At 38.7% G+C, this 20,366-nt stretch overlaps 1 protein-coding gene across 1 annotated transcript in view; it reads right to left on the bottom strand.

Moving 5' to 3' along the window:
- The window catches only part of ALG14 (ALG14 UDP-N-acetylglucosaminyltransferase subunit), a 90,015-nt gene that overhangs the window by 36,023 nt on the left and 33,626 nt on the right, over window positions 1-20,366 (bottom strand). The window contains exon 3 of the mRNA XM_080802220.1: window positions 19,604-19,735. Within this exon, the coding sequence (XP_080658346.1) occupies window positions 19,604-19,735 (132 nt within the window). The remainder of the gene's footprint in view (window positions 1-19,603; window positions 19,736-20,366) is intronic.

Below are 20,366 nucleotides of genomic sequence, written 5' to 3'. Positions count from 1 at the left end.
CCAGGAAGCAGTTCAAGGGGCCCCTGAATTCCACTCACCTTCAGTGGGATCAAGAGGGACAAGAGGGCAGTAGTTAAGGAGGAGATGTTTAACTGACCAAAGAGGAAGACAGCACAGTGTTCTGGTGGAAGCTGGGATCAGGAGCTGCTACTTCTGTCCTGGTGTGTTCCAGTTCCCTACAAGTTAGTTATTAATCAAAGACCTCGCTAAGCACCTGACACACTTCTAAGCTCCGTAGTGGATCATGATAAAGCCAGAAGACTTAGTTTTGAGACCTTAAAGTGCTCACAATATAATCTGGGGAAGGAGAAAAATAATGGAGCGAAGATGACTAGAGAACAATTAAATGCTAATTTAGAAGTTGAAGAGGAGTTCAGAGAAGGGAAAGATCTGGATGGAGTGATGGAGCAAAGCAAAGCTCAGAAGAAGCTTCTAGAAAATGAGGATATGAGTTATGTAACTGAGAATCGGGCCCATGCCGACGAGCTCCTCCTTGAAAGAGGCAGATTCAGAAGGATGCCCTTGAACAGTGGCCCCGCAGGAGAAAGCGGAGATTCACTGGTAAATCCTGACAGACTGCTTTTGGAAGGGCTGGAGACTGTGATGAAAATACAAGAGAGCCAAAAAAGAAAGAACAGAGAAGCAAATAATCCTTGGTTGTTTTCATGACTGAAGGGGCTCACTGTGGCATGAAAATCAACATGAAAACAGTTAGGCATACCACATCATCCAAGCTGGGCACTGTGCAGACATTCCTTGGCTTAAATTTAAAAATATTAACTCTTTGTTAGCCTCTCAATTTTTGGAAGAGAACATTTAACCTAGTGACAAAGGTGGTGGTGGGAGACCTAGGAACCTACCATGGAGGTTCCTTCTGCACATTCTAGTTTTGTTCACATAGACCATGAAGTAGGCATTATGGTCCCTGTTCTACAGATGAAGAAAACAAGTTTATGGAGATTAAACAGCTCACTTAAGCTTGCCCAAATATCAGAATGGCAGACCTAGATTTTGAACCCTAGTATGTTTGCTGCACACGCCCATTTCCTCTGTTCCCTGTAAAGAGTGTATACTTGGATATCCTTAGAGGGGAGAGAAATCTGTTTCATTTGTAGTATGGCCTAGAGCTGAGCCTGGAGCTGGGAGTGAAAACTGGTTTTTCTTGTTCGTGCTTTGCTATTAGTCCTAAGACTCTGGACAAGGCAGTCCCCCTCTTGACTCTATTATCTAAGCTTTAAAAAGAGAGTGTGTTGGGGGGAGGTGGGGGGGTGCCTGGGTGGCTCAGTAAGTTGAGCGCCCGACTCTTGATTTTGGCTCAGGTCATGATCTCGGGTTCAGGGGATCAAGCCCCACATTGGGTTCTGTGCTGGGTGTGGAGCCTGCCTGGAGGTCTCTTTCTCCCTCTTCTTCTGCTCCACCCTCTTGCCCACATTCTTTCTCTAAAAACTTTAAAAATTAAAAATAAGTAAGTAAAGCATGTGAGATTAAATTATTGCTAAGGTAATATCTGCATATGTTTATGGTTCAAAGTGTACAAGTGGATTCCCCACAAGGCGATGATTTACTGTGACTGAGGAAGGGGAATATGAGGATCCACATTGATCTACATATTTAGAGATCCACAAAGATAATAATAATAAGTAATCTAGTAAATATTAACTATTCTGCCTCAGCAGCAGTGGTGGCTCTAAGACTTTAAATAGGAGAGGGCTCAGGGATAGCAGGTTTGCCCTGCTGCTGTGCACAGTAAGCCTACTGTCTTCATTTACATGGCCTGTATCTAGTTCTCCATGATGTGTATGAGACCGCCAAGTCACCCCTTCCCACTGCGACCACCCATTAAGGTCCTCAGGAAAAAGTATGAAGGCTGGACACAAACATGGTCCACTCATGGAACCCACCTAAGTGAATCGGATGTAAGAGACTATAGAGAGTACATATCCTGGATGGCAAAGTCACTACTCAGCTCTGGCTAATATCCTCTCCACCAATATTTCAAAAAGAGCCAGACATATGGGTTTTTGTGTAATCTGGAACACACTGATCAACTACATGGTCCAAATACTGACCAACTAACTATATGAATAGGACAAAACATGTTTGAATCCACATGTGGCCCAAGGAACATCAGTCTGCTTTGGAATTAGCTGATAAAAAAGGAAAGTCAGGAGGCCTGAAGAGTGCTTGTCTTAGGAATGAAAGAAGGGCTCACTGAAGTAGACAAAGAAAAGGCACTCAGAAAGACCTTATCTAATTCATATTTGAATGAAGTTCATCAGTAATCCATAAGCTCTTTACTTATCTAACTCTCATAATTCTTATAATTAAAAAAAAATTTTTTTTAAAGTAACCTACACACCCAACGTGGGCCTCGAACTCACAACCCTGAGACTGGAGTCACATGCTCTACTCCCTGAGCCAGCGAGGCACCCCTATAACGCTTATATTTTTTGTCAACAACTATCTGCTTCCTATAGCCAACAGCAAGAAAGCCCTTACAACAAACGTGAGTGGACCAGGTTCAGGACAGAAAAAAATGGAGAGAACTGTCAAAAATTAAAACTGGGTTCTATTTCTCAACAGACCTGAGGGAAAAGAATAGTTTCTGCAAGAGAACCTGATCAAGGTAGCTGCCCAAGAATAGAGGTTAAGAGGCCAAACCCCAAGATCTTCGTAAAGAAAGCAAGGCGGAAGAGGATGTCAAGAGGAAGATGATCCCAATGGGAGGTTGGAGGTGTGAATGAGGGAGAGGAAGAAAGAAAGAATGGTCAAAGTATGAAGAGAGACAGAAGAGAGAAGGCTATTGGGTAGGGCAGGATGGGAGGTGTGAACCGAGCTTTTGGTTGCATGTATGTGAGAGGTAAGTGTTCCTTAAATAAACCATGAGGAACCCCAGACAGACTCTAAGAGCTAAGTCACCATCTTAATTTTAAGAACATGTTTCGGGCTTCCACTCTACCTATGACCCTGTGAGGTTGGGAGGTGCAAGGAACGTTAAGTCATCCTGGCAGGAGGGGAGCAGGAGTTAGTGGTTCTGAATGGCAGGGAAATCACCTTCCTAATGGAGAGAGTGGCCTGTTTAAAAGCAAGTGGACCTGCCATCTGTGCTCCTTCTACTGTTCTTCTTCCTCTTCCTCTTCTTCTTTTTTTCTACTGTTCTTATCATTCCCATCTGATAGGGAGGAGAAGCTAAGCTCAGAGAGGCTACCTGATTAGCTTCAAGTCACAGACCTAATTACTGACAAAGCTGAGAGTAAAACCCAGAACTTCTAATTGCCTGGATGACATTTTTTTTCTCCCACACCACAACTAAGGTATGACAAACAGATGCAGACCAGAGAAAACAATAATATTTAAGAAAAAAAGTAAAACAAAAGGGGGGAATTCTTGATGAAACCTATAAAAAACAAACGGGGCACTCTTCTTAACCCACTGAGCCACCCAGGTGCCCCAATGGGATACTCTTCTTGTGTGACCTCAAGATTGGCCGTTGGCCACACAGAGGCCCCACCCAGTTCCCATAGAGAGGAGGGAACTCCACACCTCCACCGACTCCCTGTGCCCACCCCACTCCAGTTCTGTCTTCTTTTGGGAACTGTGAGGAATTTTTTCTTCCCATGAGACTTCACAGAGGTGAATCATGGCTCCTTGAAAAGCTGAAACAGGGCAGCTGGCTTGGGAATAATAAAACAGTACCAGATCAAGTCCCCTGAGCTCTGGGCGCTGCCTCCACTAACAAGACTTATCTACAAAATCCTGCATTGTGTAAGCAAATCTTTTGAAAAACAGCATCTGGAGTTTTGAAGATATGGACACAATTGATCTGAGCATGTGACACCTGTCTTTACAGAAAAGCAATTATTTGGCCCATAAGAGTAAACCTGTTTTCACCACCTGTCAGCTGTAAACATTTTTTTTAATTGCTTTGTCAAAGATTTGTATAATTGGCTTAAATGTGAAATCAGGAAGACCAAGAATGCAAAACGGTATTCTGCTAACAAATGGAATTTGCTGCCCTTTGCAATTCTACAGCTGATCCCACCACAGATTTCATTCTTTATGACAGAATATGGAAATCTTGACATCATAAACATATGAAACTTATAAATCTGGTATTCACATTTCTTAAAAGGAATATGATCAGTCACAACGTGTTCTTTCTGTAATTCAAAGGTCTTATCAGCAGTGAACTTCTTGTTATTTTTAAGAGCGTGCAGTATCAGTGCAAGCTCTCTAACCTGTTTGGAATCCAACCCTTTCCACTCCCCTAAACAATAATGCTGAAATATCTTTTTCTATAAACCACAACAATGTTTGAAATTTGTAAGGTGTTTACTCATTCCCCTCAGGAGGCCTAGGATAATCAGTTTCCTCCACCCTGACTGGAAGGTCCTTTTGAAGAATAATTTTATAATTATTTGCCACCGTGCCTGAGAGAAAATCAGTTTGTTCTTTTGACCCTGTGAGAAAGGCTCCATGGAAGGCGAGAAGCATGTGGCTTATGTCTCCTATAAAATGCTGTCCTGGTGGAAGTAGGATCTTAAATCTCATGCTCCATGTAGAGAAGTAGTAAGTTTTCTATAGCTGATTTAACTTCATACATGTCTAACACTAGAAAAAGAAATCCAGGGGCGCCAGGGTGGCTCAGTTGGTTAAATATCTGACTCTTGATTTTGGCCCCAGTCATGATCTCAGGATCATGAGTTGGAGCCCAGAGTCAGGCTCTGCACTCAGCAGGCAGTCTGCTTGAGATTGGCTCTCTCCCTCTCCCTCTGCCCCTCCCCATCCACTCCCACACCCATGCTCGCTCTCTCTCTCTCAAATAAATAAGTCTGTTAAAAAAAAGAAGAAAAAGAAATCCATGACCAGTTGGTTTCACTGTATTCATGCCACAAAAAAATAAGGCCACAAGAAAAAGAAATCACTAAAAAGCAACTGCCAAAGAAGAAATATTAGCCTAAAAAAGGTACAGTTTTACTCAGTGACTTGTGGGGAGAGAAACAAGAAATCCAAACGAAGACTATGAAGAAGATGACATTTAGTTTGCAGAGGCTGTTACAAAACAAGTGAGGGTTTTGGAGTGGGGGGGTGGGTATTATGGAGCCTGGTGGTGGGTATTATGGAGGGCACTACTGCATGGAGCACTGGGTGTGGTGCATAAACAGTGAATTCTGGAACAATGAAAAAAATTAAATTAAATTAAAAAATACGTAAAACAAAACACTGACCAGGTATGTATACGTGTGTGTGTGTGTGTGTGTGTGTGTGTGTGTCTCTCTCTCTCTCTCTCTCTCTCGCTTTCTCTCTTATAAAGAAAAAAGCCCTAAGTGGTTCCAAGACACTCGGGCATTAAAGAATTGTTCATGAAAATGTTTTGGAAACAAATGTAGGTGGTGGTTGTACAACACTGTGAATGTACTCAACGCCGCTGACTTGTATACTTTAAAGTGATTAATTTTATGTGGTGTGAATTTCATCTCAATAAAAAAAATAAAATAAAGCAACAATATTCTGCTTAAGATGAATGAGAAACCTGCCATTTCCTTTTACTTTCTTTGACAAAGGGAATATTTAGCACTTCAGAAATGCACTATCAAAAAATCCTTAGATGAATTCCAGGGACTAATTCAGTGGGTGCAAAAGTTAACCAAGGAGCAGCTCGCCAATGCTTTTTTTTCTTTTTTCCATTTTATTTTTCCCACCCCACCTAAGTAAGCTCTAAGCAGTCATCACTAAGCTTTAATAGTTTCTCTGGCTCTTTCCTTCCTATATCCCTCCTCCCCAACTTCTCTTTACTAGGTGCTGGGATTGCCAAGATGAGTAACACACCTTACCTCTCCTCAAGGAGTTCACGGTCTGCATTCATTTCCAAAAACTCTCCAAGCTGCTTCCATACCAGCTCTGGCTCTAGCCATCTCCAAGTCTGCAATGAGTGCACTGGACTTGACTTGCCACAGCTTTCCTAACTAAGCATTCCCATCCCATACTCAGTTATTTGTGTTCTCCGTGTTCCCTTCTTTTCCTTCTTCCCTCCGACCAAAGGGAGATTTTTAAAATGCTAACTGAAAACGGCACTTTATTGATTTTCAGATGCTATAAAAATAGAGCTATCTGGATTCATTTGAAACTTTAAAGTAGGCCCTTGAGAACCTCTGAAACTGGGACTGGCTCTAGGAATCACAGATTTAATTGAAGATCATTTCAAAGATTTCCTTTCTCTTTATCCCACCCCTCTGTTCTCACTTAGCCACAAGGGCCTCCCACCGCCCTTTCCCACAAGGCCAGGGCTCTCCAAGTTCACTGCCTCTGACCACACAGGAGTCCCTCCTTTGGAAACAGCTTTGTTTTCATCGCGCTTCCCTTTCTCATCCGCTCACAACTGAATTCCTTTTCCTTCAACGTTCATTTTTGTTTTCACTATAGTCACATTGTTATCCTTAGGAAAACATGCTAGCCTTCACCCTGAGAGGAAGAGGCCCCACCAGGCCTGGAGCTCCCATGTGCCTGTGATGGACTGGAGCAGTGACAACTCAGACAGTGACGCAGGCAAAGTGAAACAAGAGAAAAGACTAGTAGGCGAAGCCACGCTGGCTTCTGCATAGAGGAAAAACGTAATGTTTGCCAGGTGGAAAAAGGAACCATTTAGAAAGGAAAGAAAAATCATTTGCAAGCTTTGGAGAGTCCCCCAGAGGGGAGAAAAATAAAAACAACTCAAAACAATCTCTGATTATATACAGCCTAACTCTGCCCCAGATTTTGTTCTGAGGTCACTCAAAATGTGAAACAGAAGTCATAACGTTTAAATTAAATACTGCATTTGTGGATGGAAGCAGCTACGGGTTGTCACCCGGCCAATGTGACAGTGGCACAGCTGGTAATTTCACCATGCAGCTGGGAAAGGCAGCCTGTCAGTCATAAGAAACCAGATACGTGGGAGGATTTTCACATGGAATCACTTCTTACAGTGGACTCTGGCCATCATCAGACTTGCTAAATGCACGTACGATATACAGTTGGTTCTTCTCTATCTTTATGAATGTTGCTAAGTTTATAATGCTTGCATCGAGGAGAAATACAAGCTGGGTAAAAGGAACACTGGCATTATTTTAATGTGTTACAGGGTACTGGTTAACAGAGGTATAGGAACTGGACAAATTTAAACAAATGTCTCCCAAGTATGATTTCATTAATCCTGGAAAACATGAAGCAGTAGACAATTGTGGTCTAATCATTTCTTATTTAACTTGGCTGGAAAAATCTTATTCTCACTTAACTCCATTTATAGATAGGCATCTTGGGTCAGCTGACTTTTTCTTTGTCCAGCTAGGTTTCCTCTGAACATGTTATAAAGGTTTTTGATCACCAAAAAATATAATACCAGATGAAGGTCATTATACAAAGATAATCAAACTAACAGCAATTCAGGGGAAAAAGAAAGTTCCTGTAAGAATTCTAGCATATCAACAAGAAGTTAATTGACTCTTCTTAATGTTTCAAACACATGTCAATCAATAGGCCAATAAAAATTTTATATACTATGCAAACAGTGGTAATCCCAGTGCCACCCAGTTTGTGGCTCACCACAGAAAATATCTAATGAAAAAAAAATCACAGTATCCCAATTACGGACAATAACCCACTCTCTAGGTCATCAATTTGCTACTGAACTTAGACATTTCACAGCTCAAACTGGGTATGGAACATGGGAAAAAATGACTAAGTAAAATAATGGCCTTCTTTCATACAGAGCATGAGTGTACATGTAATAAATACATCTAAATTTGTCATGGTGAATTAAACCAGCTTCAGGCAAAGAGGCAGAGTTTTAGGCTGAAATGGTCCATTTCTTTCCAATTTGTTATACATGTAGAATCTGAAATTTATTTTTTACTTGATTAAAAATTAAATTAGGTTTCATTTTTGTATGCAGAGCTCTTATCCTTGAGTATTTCATTTAACAACAGCCCGGTTGGCATGAAGCCAGTAATCAAACACTGCGGAGTTGGGAAACCCTTCTGGTGTTGCAGACTCTCCATAAAGCCTGAGAAGAGTACCAGTTTAGGGAGTGGGCGTCTTTGTTTTTGTGATGACTCACACCACCCAGTATTCATTCATTTATTTTTAAGTCATTCCACAAATATGTGGAAGGCACTTTTCTAGGAAGGGACCATGGGAAACACAAAAATACATAGCCCTTGCCCTCGAGAACTGTGCAGATCTTTCCCCCCAACAGAAGCAGTGCTCTTACTGCAGCGAAATGATTAGCAATCTCTCAAATTCAACTTTCTCTTCTCCTTGAAACAAACTAATTTCCCCTCAGGAGTATATTTTCAAGAGAGCATGAAATCAGTCCACTCACTCAAAGACTGATTCAAAGACTCCTACCCCTAGGAGAAACTAAAGACGATGCAACAGTGAAGAAATCTTTGGGTTTCAAGATGCAAATAGTGAACTACAAGGAGCTCATATTACTGAGAAATCAACATGTCCATTACACTGGGGGGAAAAAGGGCATAATACAGATCATGAAGGGCCAGTATCAATGGGACTATTTAGCCATGGTTTTAGAAGGGCCAACAAAGTCTTCCATGTCTCCCATGGCTATCAGTAGTTGTATTAAATAGAAAGTCAGCAAAGATATAGACGAACTCAATCACTTCGTCCACCAACAGCATGCAACAGACAATTCCAGAACAACACACAACAACAGCAGAATACACATTCTTTTCAAGTACTCATGGAATGCTCACCAAGATAGACTGTATTCTGGATCATAAAACAAACCTCAACATATTTCTTAACCACAATGGGATCAAATTAGAAATCAGTAACACAAAGATAATAGGAAAAAAGATCTCCAAATACTTAGAAATTAAGCAAAGGACTCTAAATCCATGGGTCAAAGAAGTCTTAAAGGACATAAAAAAAATACTTGGAACAAAAGAAAATGAAAATGCAACATATCCACATTTGTATGATGACACTAAACAGTGCTGAAAGAGAAATTAATAGCACTATATGCTTATATTAGAAAAGAGGAAAGGTCTTAAATCAATAATCTGAGACCCTACCTTAAGAAACCAAAAGAAGAACAAAATGAACCCAAAGCAACCAGAAGAAAGTAAATAAAGAGCAGAGAAAATAAACAAAACAAAGAGTTTATTCTTTATTTTTTTAAAAAGATTTTATTTATTTGAGAGAGAGATGTGAGCGAGAGAGAGCACAAACAGGCAGACGGAGAGGGTAAGGGAGAAGCAGGTTCCCCACTGAGCAGGAAACCAGATGCAGGGCTTGATCCCAGCACTCTGGGATCATAACCTGAGCCAAAGGTAGATGCTTAACAAACTGAGCCACCCAAACACCCAGAGCTGATTCTTTAAAAAGATCAATAAAATTCATAAATCTTTAGCAAGACAGACAAATGTGAAAAGAGAAACAGAGAAGATAGACTTTGCCAATATAAGAAAGAAAGAGAGGATGTAACTATAGATCTTAAAGCTATAAAAAAAATAAAGGGACAATAACAGAAGATAATATGGGAATACCACAAAGAACTATGTACTTAATAATTTAGAGGAAATGGAACAATTCCTTGAAAATCACAAACTACCAAAATTCACCTAATATGAGACAGATAATCTGAAAACTCTATTAAAGAAATGTAATCCACAACTAAAAAGTTTCTAAAAAAGAAATCTTCAGGGCCAGGTGGCTTAACTGGGGAATTTTACAAAACAATTAAAGGAAAATTACCATCAATTCTAAACAATCTTCCAGAAAACAAAGAGGGTGAAATACTTCTCCATCATTTTATAAGGCTAGTATTATCTCAAGCCCAAAATGGGACAAACAGAGTCCCAAACAGAAAGCTAAAGACCAATACCCCTCATGACTATCATTATAAAAACTCTCAACAAATTACTGGCAAGTCAAATCCAGGTATATATAAAAAGAATTAGACATCATGATCAGATGAGATTTATTCCAGGAATGCAAGTGCATTTCAATATTTGAAAATCAATGTAATGCACAATATTAATAGGCTAAAGAAAATAACATGATATGTGTTAATCGATGCAAAAAAAAACCCTGATGAAATTCATTCTGTCATTAATGACATTATTTTTTCATTTGAGGCAGATCAGGAAGAAAGGCTGTGTTGGTTAATACTACATGTCAACTTGACTGGGCAACAGGGAGCCCAGACATTTGGCCAAACACCATTCTGGCTATGTCAGTGAGGGTATTTTGGGGTGAAATTAATATGTGAAAGAGCAGACTGAGTAAAGAAGCTCTCCCTACTAATGTGGATGGTCCTCACCCAACCAATTGAAGACCTGACTAGAACCAAACAGGCTGAGTAAAATCCTGTACCATTGGTTCTGGTTCAATTTTTCTGGAGAACCCTGACTAATACAGAAGGGAAGTTTTCTCAACTTGGCAAAAAACATCTATAAAAAACCCACAGCTGACATCATCCTTAGTGGTAAAAGAGTGAAAGCATTTCTCTTAAAACCTGGAACAAGACAAAGATGCCTGTCTCATCACTCTTATTTAATATAATACTAGAAATCCTAGCCAGTACAATAAGACAAGAAAAGGAAACAAATGATATACTGGTTGGAAGGGAAAAACTTTCCCTATTTGAAAAATACGTGATTGTCTAGAGAGTCCCAGGAAATCTATTTTTAAAAAATTCTTAGGATTTAATAAATGAGTTCAGCAAGATCACAGGATATGAGATAAAAAACAAAGATCAATTGTATTTCTGTATGTTAGCAACAAACATGTAGAAACCAGAATTAAAAACATTATACCATTTATAATTTATAATCATTTCAAAAAAGTGAAATACCAAGATATTAATTTAAAAATATGTATGTGGTCTATATACTGAAAATTACACAATGATGATGAAAGATATAAAAGAAGATCTAAATTAAATGGAGAGACATACCCTGGCTATGGACTGGAAGACTCAACATAGTAGAGATGTAGATTTCCTCAAAACTAATTTTTACATATAATGAATTCCTGTCAAAATCCCAGAAAAATTTTGTTGTACATATAGACAAGCTCATTCCAAGATTTATACAGAAAGGCAAAGGAACTAGAATAGCTAAAACAATTTTAAAAAAGAAGAATAGGGGTAACTGGGTGGCTCAGTCAGTTAAGTGTCTGCCTTCAGCTTAAGTCATGATCCCAGGGTCCTGGGATTAAGCCACATATTAGTCAGGCTCCCTGCTCAGCTGGGAGCCCGCTTCTCCTTCTCCCTCTGCTTGCCACTCGCCCTGCTTGTGCTCTCTCTCTCCCTCTCTGTCAAATAAATAAACAAAAAAATTTTACAAAAAAAAAAAAAGAATAAAATGGGAGAACTCATTTGACTTGAAGTTAAGACTTACTACATATAGCTATATCATTCTTAACAGTGTGGTACTGGCAGAGGGACAGACACAGAGATCAATGAAACAGAGATTCCAGGAACAGATAAACATGAATACACCAAGCTGATTTTTTAAAAAAATTCCCAACTGATTTTTTTTTTAAAGATTTTATTTATTTATTTGACAGGCAGAGATCACAAGTAGGCAGAGGCAGGCAGAGAGAGAGAGAGGAGGAAGCAGGCTCCCCACTGAGCAGAGAGCCTGATGTGGGGCTCGATCCCAGGACCGTGGGACCATGACCCGAGCCAAAGGCAGAGGCTTTTAACCCACTAAGCCACCCAGGTGCTCCCCAACTGATTTTTGATAAAGAAGCAAAAATAATCCCATGGAGGAAGGAATTTATTTTTAAAAACAGATCATGCTGGACATCTATCAGAAAATGAGCCTTCATCTAAAGCTTATATTTTATACAAAAATTGATTCAAAATGATCTATGGATTCAAAAGTAAAGCATAAAACTGTAAAACTTCTGGAAAAAAAAAACATGAGGAAATCCTTGGAATCTAGGGCTAGGTGGAATCTATAACTCTTCACCCAAGTTCTTAGATGTGACAACCAAAATAAAAAATTGATAAATGAGACTTCATCAAAATAAAAACTTCTGCTCTGTGAAAGTCCCTGTTAGGAAGATGGAAAGAGAAGCTATGACCTGGAAGAAAATATCTGTAAACCACAATATTGCACAAAAGCCTTATATCTAGAATATAGACAAGAACTCTCAAAACTCAAAAGTAAAAGAAACAATTCAGTTAGAAAATGGGCAGAAAGACACGAACAAATCTCTCAGTGAAGAAGGAATATTAATGACAAGCACATGAACAGATATTCATCATCATTAGCAACTAGGAAAATACAAATTAAAACCATAATGGCATATCACTTATGAAATAGTGAGAATATCAAAATCTAGAAAGAACGCAGAGAAACTAGATCTCTCATACACTGCTAGTAAGACGTTAAGTGGTAATACCTACTATGGAAAATAGTCTGGCAGTTTCTTACAAAATTTAACTTGAACCTTCTATCAGACCCAGCAATCTCATTTGTGGACATTTACCTACAGAAATGAAAACTTAATACCTATACAAAAACCTGTACATAAATGTTCATAGGAGCTTTATTTATAACAGCAGAAAACTGAAACAATTCAAATGTCTTTCAATGCATGAATGGCTAAGCAAACTGTGGTACATCTGTACAATGAAATTCTATTCAGCAATAAAAAGGAATTACTGATACATGCAAAAAAATGAATAAATCTCAAGACCATTATGCTTAGTGAAAAAGGTCAATCTCAAAAGGTTTCACACTGTTTGAGTCTATTCACAGAATATTATTGGGGCTCCTGAGTGGCTCAGGTCACGATCCCAGGGTCCTGGGATCGAGGCCTGCATTGGGCTCCCTGCTCAGTTGGAACCCTGCTTCTCCTTCTCCCAGTCCCCATGTTTGTATTCCCTCCCTCGCTGTCTCTGTCAAATAAATAAATAAAATCTTTTAAAAAAGATAGAACATTATTGATATGATAAACTATAGATGGGAAACAGATCAGTGGTTGCCAGGAGACAGGGATGGAGGAAGCACAGGGGAGTTCTTTTGCAGTGATAGAACAGTTTTGAATCTTGATTTTGGTGGTGATTACGCAAATAAGTACATGAATAAAGTAGCAGAGAATTCTACATACACATACATACAACCATACATGGATGTATATAAAAAAGCAGTGAAAAGTGAGTAAGGTCTATCGTCTGGTTAACAGTATCACACTAATATACATTTTCTGGCTTTGACACTGTACTACAGTTATACATGATGTCACCATTAGGGGAAGCAGGGTGAAGAGTACATGAACCTCTATGTTATGCAACTTCTTGGGATCTGTAATTATTTCAAAAATGTTAAAAAAAGCTTAAAAAAAAAAAGACGTGTCCAAATGTTTTTTAAAAAATATCTCGAGTAGCAGAATAAGCTTGTAGCTACAGAGATGGAAGAACAATTTCTGATCTAAATAGTTTTTTTCCAGGAGAATTACTCTCCATTTCATGTCTACCTGTTGTTTATTTTTCTTGAAGCTAACTAAATAAAAGCTTCTCAAGGCCATGGGTCATATTGCATTAATCCCCTTCAGTGCCTACTGCAATACAGACGTTAAAAAAAAAAAGACTAGTTAAGTTCTGAATCGAGCAAGTTAGCTAATTTTGGCAGATACTGACACACTTCTAAAGAGAACCAGAGTTAACTACGCTGACTAGCTCTGTGACTTTGCTTACTTAGACCTGTCTGGACGTTGGGCTTCTCATCTCTTGGATGAATATAAAGAGTACTATGTTAGAAGACTGTTAGGAAAATTAAATGAGTTAATGTATGTAAAGAATTTAGGAGAGTGCCAGACATACTGGAATAGCTCAATAATTTTTTTTTCATTGTAGGGCTTGAACTCACAATCCTGAGATCAAGACCTGAGCTGAGATCAAGAGTCAGACGTTTAACTAACTGAGCCACCCAGGCGCCCCTCAATGAATGTTATTTTTCTAAAAGATTTAAAAAATAATGACTTTTAGGTGGATCCATTCTCATGAATCAATGTTATAATCAATAGAATGGTTAAGTAGTTATTTCCTCTAACTATTGGGATTTCAATGAGAAAAGTCTGTTTGTGGGGATTATAAAGAAAAAAGCCCAATATGCCATCTTAACAGTACCTATGATATTTACCTTTGTAAAAATGACTACTGATTACCTGTACTAAGTTCTTAAGTTCCAGGTACTAATTTCTAGTAACAATAAAATATTAGATGTAAAATGCCAATTAATAAAGGTATAAGTCTAAAGATTTCAACTTTATGTACATAATGTGATTCTCTGACTCAGCTGACTTGTTAATCTTTCACTCTTCTTAAAATGACCTTTTTCTATTCTCTAACTTTTGTCCACCATTGCTTAAATGCCATCTCTACTCTGAAACCTTACTCCACTCCCCAGAGAAGATTTATCACACTATCACAATCCAGCTATAGGCAAGACTGCTGTCTACTGTGCTTACTTTTAATACGCCTCACACACAGTATAAATCCTGGCAGAGTATATCCTCAACAAATATTTGGGAATGAACCAACCACTGACGTCCTCTTCCGATACTTCTATGGCAATTTGCTATCATTAAGGAACTTGGCATACTGAATTACAATTACTTTCCCATTTGTCTCCTCCACTAGAGTGTAAGCTGAGGGCAAGGCCCACGTCTCACTTATGTTTGCACCCTGAGTAACTAGCACAGTGACTGGAACAGGAGATGTGCTAAGAGGCTACCTTGGCCCGGGCACTGTTTCCTAACAGTGAACAAGGCAGGCACACTTTCTTATGGAAGGACAACAAATACATAAAAAAGAGAACTTTGATTGGGATTAGTACTACGAAGAAAATAAAGCAGGATGATGTGATCGAGGGATGCGGATGTTAGCTGGAGAAGTGCTAGGAGTCAAGCCTTTGTAAGGAGGTAATGTTTGAGCTCAAATCTGGTTATGTTTATATCAGAAGTAAAGAGTCCCAAACACAGAACAGCAGGTACAAGGGCTCTGAGATATGAGTCAGCTGGGTTTTTTGTTTTTTTAAAAGGCAGCAGGTGTGGCTGGCATAGAGTAAACGAAGGGAAGAGAGGAGGAGAAGAGGTCAAAGAAGCAGGTCAGGGCTGGAGCACGCAGGCTACACTAAGTTTGGACTCTATTCTAACAGCATAGAAAACCACTGGAGGATTTTAAGTGTGAAGTAACAGAATCTAAATTACATTTAAAAAATTACATTGATTGTTAAGAGGTAAAGAAATTGCAGGTGGTCATGAACTTCCACACGCAGACAGGTTAGGAGATCATACAACGGGGGGTTGCTGGACGGCACGGCGGCAGTGAAGATGGACAGAAATAAACAGGTGATAGATTTCAAAGACATGGCTGGCAGGATGTGCTATTGAACACAGGAAGTAGGGTGTGGGAAAGAGGAATCAAAGACGTCTCCCAGGGATTTCACTAGAGCAAATTTGCTAAAATGGGGAAAGACTAGGAAATATCTACTATTTTGGACAAGAAAGTTTCAGATGCCTATTAGATATCCAAGTGGAAAAATAGCAAACAGCAGGCACTTGCTGTATCCTTTTAAAAACTACCACTTTGAGGATGGACTTGTCTATAAATCAAACATAATACAGGATTCCAAATTTGACTAACTCTATTTGCTGATTCCAAGGTAACAGAAAAAAACAGACAATAATAAGTGAATAATATGTGATTGAATGACCAGAGATCTCAGTTCATTTGACAAAATGTCATTTTTGCTACTACTCATGCTCCTGGACCCGTATTTTTTATACAAAGGTGCTGCATTTTATGTCAGAAATTTTAGACAAATGTTGTCAACTCAAGTATTTGCTCCACTTCTCTAGGCCTTATAAACACTGGGCTGATTAGTGTCAAGAGCAGTAAGCAATGACTTTGAGTAAAAGATCACAAAGATTGTGAAATGCCACATTTAAGACTACTGGAATCCAAAGATGCTGCTTTTGGCGACGATACATATTTTAATCCATTTCATCTTTTTTAAAATTAAAATTTATTGAAATATGATTTTCATACAGTAAAAGTTATCCTTCTTAGTGTACAGGTCTGAGTTTTGACAAACACATACCATCAACTAATCGCCATCACTACAATCAAGATATAGGACAGTTTTTCACCCCTCAAAAGCTCCTTTATGTCCTTTTGTAGTCAGTCCCTCCCCCATCCCCAGATGCTGGCAACTACTGATCTATTTTTGGTTCCATTTTTTTTTCAAACTCAACAGTAGTGTTATGAACTTATGACGTCTATTCAGAAATGGCTGACAAAACCCTGTTTCTTACAAAATATGATGTGTGAAGTATTAGAACCACCTAAAAAGTGTTTGATGACGTTGTAAAAGAAGAAACCATCCTTTCCAATTTACTGATAGAGATTTGACTGAGGTCTCCAAAACAGAGTTTATAAATTTTTCTCTAAGATGAGCTTTTCATTTAATAATTGGCTTGAATAAAACAAGCATGAATTTTAATATACACTCAACAAACGGACTCGTACACTTTTTCCTTAAAATGACCTAAGGTTTTGGATTACTATTCTCATCCAAAAAGTCAGTTAAGACACGAAACAATCCATATCCTCACAATGGTTTTATCTATACATATTTCTGTAACAGGAAACTGGTAAATATAAACTTCTTTTTATTTTCCAAGTCAATCTCATTTGTAGAATTCTGTAATTATACTTCCTATAACGGTATTATTTCCCTCTATTTTTATTATCCATTTTGTTTTAAAAATATTTTGACAAATACACATGACATTTAATTTTGAAATATATGTTATTAACACTCAATTACATCAGTGTTAAATCTGCTATGAAAACAGGTACTTGAGTTGTTGGCATTTATTTTCATTTTATACTACTATTTAGGGGGAGTGATAGCTCATGTAATTTATTTTAAAAAGTAATGTATCAACTGATTCTTAATTGGAATGAATGTACACAGCATCCACGGTGTGAGCCAGAAATGGTGGCATACAGTTTAGTGGTTAATGCCTTGGGCTTTGCAATCAGTAAGGCCTGGCTTCTAGTCCTAGCTCTGTTATTTTTTGGTTGTGTGAACTCTGAGCAAGTAACCTCCTGCCTCAGTGCCTCAGTTTCCTCATTCACTAAACGGGAACAATAGCAGTCCCTACCTCAGGTGGCAGGGATGTGAGCGCTCAGCACCACATCTGGCACGTGTGCGTGCTCAATAAATAGTACCTATTATATACCAGATGGGATTTTCTTTGAAGAACATTAGAATGTCCCATTCTTCAGCACTCATTCTGGAACAATAAAGAAAGTGCCTGTGTTTGTATTTTATAGTGGCACAGTGAGGGACAGAGACAGCTGAGTGGTGCAGGTGACACAGGTGTGCGCCCAGTTAAAGCAGAGCAGAAAGACACCTCACTGTTAAGATAACTCTACTGATTTAAGGTAGGATGCTGCCATCCCTTTCAAGAGTGGGTTTTTCTTTCACTTTTTTTTTTTTTTTAAACAAGTAAAGAAGAAATAGAGCTTTGTGATAGAAGTCATAAGAAAGCCAAGGATGACCACAGGAGAATCTACATGTTGTAGTGAAAAAGGCCTCTTAACAATTACCTTTTCTCTGTAAAGCAAAGGGGATTTCATTATGTGCAAATTAATTTTGTGAGGCCAACTGGTCAGAACAGCTGATTGGATAATGCTCAGGTTTGAAACAGTTTTTTTTAACTAACTCAGTTCAAAATTTCGCACCCCCTGACCCTTTTCACTCTTATTCCTTTAGAAACATAACAGTATTTTTTTCCTTCCACTTTTTACGAGCAAATTTATAGCACTCATAAAATTTTAGACTAAGGAAACTGAGAGGATATCTAGTACAATTCTTTCGTTTTAAGGTAAAGAATAAGGCCCAGAAGGGAACTGGCGAAAATGATATAAAAGGCAAAGTGGGCCTGGGACCAAGTGTCCTAATGTCCCACCAGTTACTCTTTCCGCTACAAGGGTATCAAATACTTCGCCTAGGCAGTCAGCGGAGCTCCTCTGTCCCATGGCAGACATCATCCACCAGTCACTACTTCCTTCTGAGCCTTAATCCTTTAGAGTCCTAAACCACACTCCAGCTAGCTGTTGCCAGTGATGGTGGCCATGCCTCTAGTGATGTAGTAAATATAAATCCAAATTTCCTGCTGAAAATGTCAAGACATTTTTCCTGATTTCTGTTCTGTCTTTTGAATTTTAGAAATAAATAAAATTTTCTGGGCAATAATGATCTTTTAGGGAAATATCTAAATTCTACAAACTAAAAATGTGGTGGGAGATTATGAAATAAATTCACTTTGTCAAATTTTTAAAGATAAATATAAGCAAAATTAATCTACGGTGACAGAAATCAGAAAGTGGCTGCTCAGGGTCAGAAGTTGACTGAGAAGAGGGAGAAAACTTTCTGGGGTGACAGAACTGTTGTGTATCTTGATAGGGATATGGTCAAACCATACACTTAAGATCTGCTCATCTCTTGGGGCACCTGGCTGGCTCAGGTGGGAGAGCATGTGACTCTTGATCTCAGGGCCATGGGTTCCAGCCCCACATTGGGTATAGAGATTACTTAAATAAAATTTAGGAAAAAAAGAGCTGTGTATCTCACTGTTTGTAAATTAAATCATTTAAAAACAATCTAACCTACTCATGCAGTATCATTCAGATACTACATTCAGATAAATTCTCATCCAAAGAAGAGACTTGAACTGTAAATCCAGTTTATGAAGGGCAATGCCCAAACTCATAGAGATCTTTCAAAATCAAGCTAAATACACTTCTGTTCAGCTACTTATGAGAACATCCACTGTGCCAGAACTTGTGTATGTGGAGAACAAATAAAGAGTTTCCTTCTAGGCTATGCCAATTAATGGATTCTGCCTTAAAATAGGAATGAGAGTAGTATTTAAGAACTGTGTACACTACCATGATAACATATCTATTGCTCTCCATTGTCTACTAAAATGCACTTGGAATTTAGTAACAGAACTTCATCCAAAAGACCACAGAAAATGTAGATAAGGAAAGTAAGGTTGAAAGTAATGACAGTATAGTCATTAAGTTTTTCTATTTCTATTTCCTGTATTACTTTCCTATAAAAATTTGGGTATGTAAAACATTCATCCCACTACATACCATATCTAGTAAGAGAGTCTTGACAAAAACAAAAAGTACTGAAAAGGAATAAGCAATTGGCTCTCTTCTAGCTGATAAGCACATGATGTTGGCTCAGGAACCACAGGTGACTAGGATGACAAATTGGTTAAAGATACTGTTACACTGGGGTTTACCACCACAAAAAGAAGGGGGAGAAGAGGGCAAATTTAGAGTTCAAGTTACAGCTAGAAAGGGAAGACAAATATTTCACCTCTTTCAGCAAAGCGCATTGTGTGATAAATTTTAGCATATGTTAGTTAGTAAAAGGTCTAGTCTAAAATCTGGCACACTGAGAAATGGTAGCTGGTGAAGAAAACACTATGGTCTATTACTAATAAAGGACCTACATACGGGAGTGTGACTTGCCCTCCCCTTAGTGATGGTTATACGTACCAAATCTGGCTTCACTCTGTGAGTCAGGGGAAAGGAGAGCCACATGGAGTACAGGGTGGTGAGCACTGTGGAGAGCCAGGACTGCTGAACCTCCCGGCTTCTGGGGATGCGATGAATGTAGTATTCGGAAAGCTAGAATGAAATAGTAAAAATCCAAATCAACTGGGCCACTGATACCCAAAGTAAACACAGTTAACAGTTACCACTGTTGAAGTTTGGGGAAGTAACCAAACATAGTAATGTTTCTGTAGCAAAACATGAACATTCACACTAAATAGAATAAATAAAGACTATAAGAGACTCAGGCCAATTCAAATTCAGGTTTTGCTGTCAAACTTGTCACAAACTTTGAACTCCTCCCCCCAGCTTTCAGAACTTTTTGGAAATTCAGCTAAAGGACTGTGGAACTGGTACCACAAAGTACTGGTGAATCCAATAAGATGTCACTGTTGTTATTAGGGTAAAAATAACCCAGCAGCACCTTATTATAGAAGTTTTTTGGATGTTACTTCCCAGTTTTGAGGACTGATCTTAGTATCTATAAAATTTTCTTCAAAAAAGGATGAGTGTTTATCATGTCCCTCAAATCTCTTTAACCTGTTAGCATGTAACTTTGTAAAGAAGCAATGCACCATATTTCTGGCTATTTTTAGTGTCTTGAGGAGCTGGAAGGGCAACCAGTTCAACTCCAAATCTAGAAGCCCAGCTCCTCAGATTCCATCTTTGCTCCAGAGGGGCAAACACACAGGCCTGGTAGGGGTTT

Source organism: Martes martes (assembly GCF_963455335.1).
Source record: "Martes martes genome assembly, chromosome: 4".
NCBI lineage: Eukaryota > Metazoa > Chordata > Mammalia > Carnivora > Mustelidae > Martes > Martes martes.
Note: the sequence above shows the minus strand (reverse complement) of the source record. Positions and strands in the feature narration are given on the sequence as shown.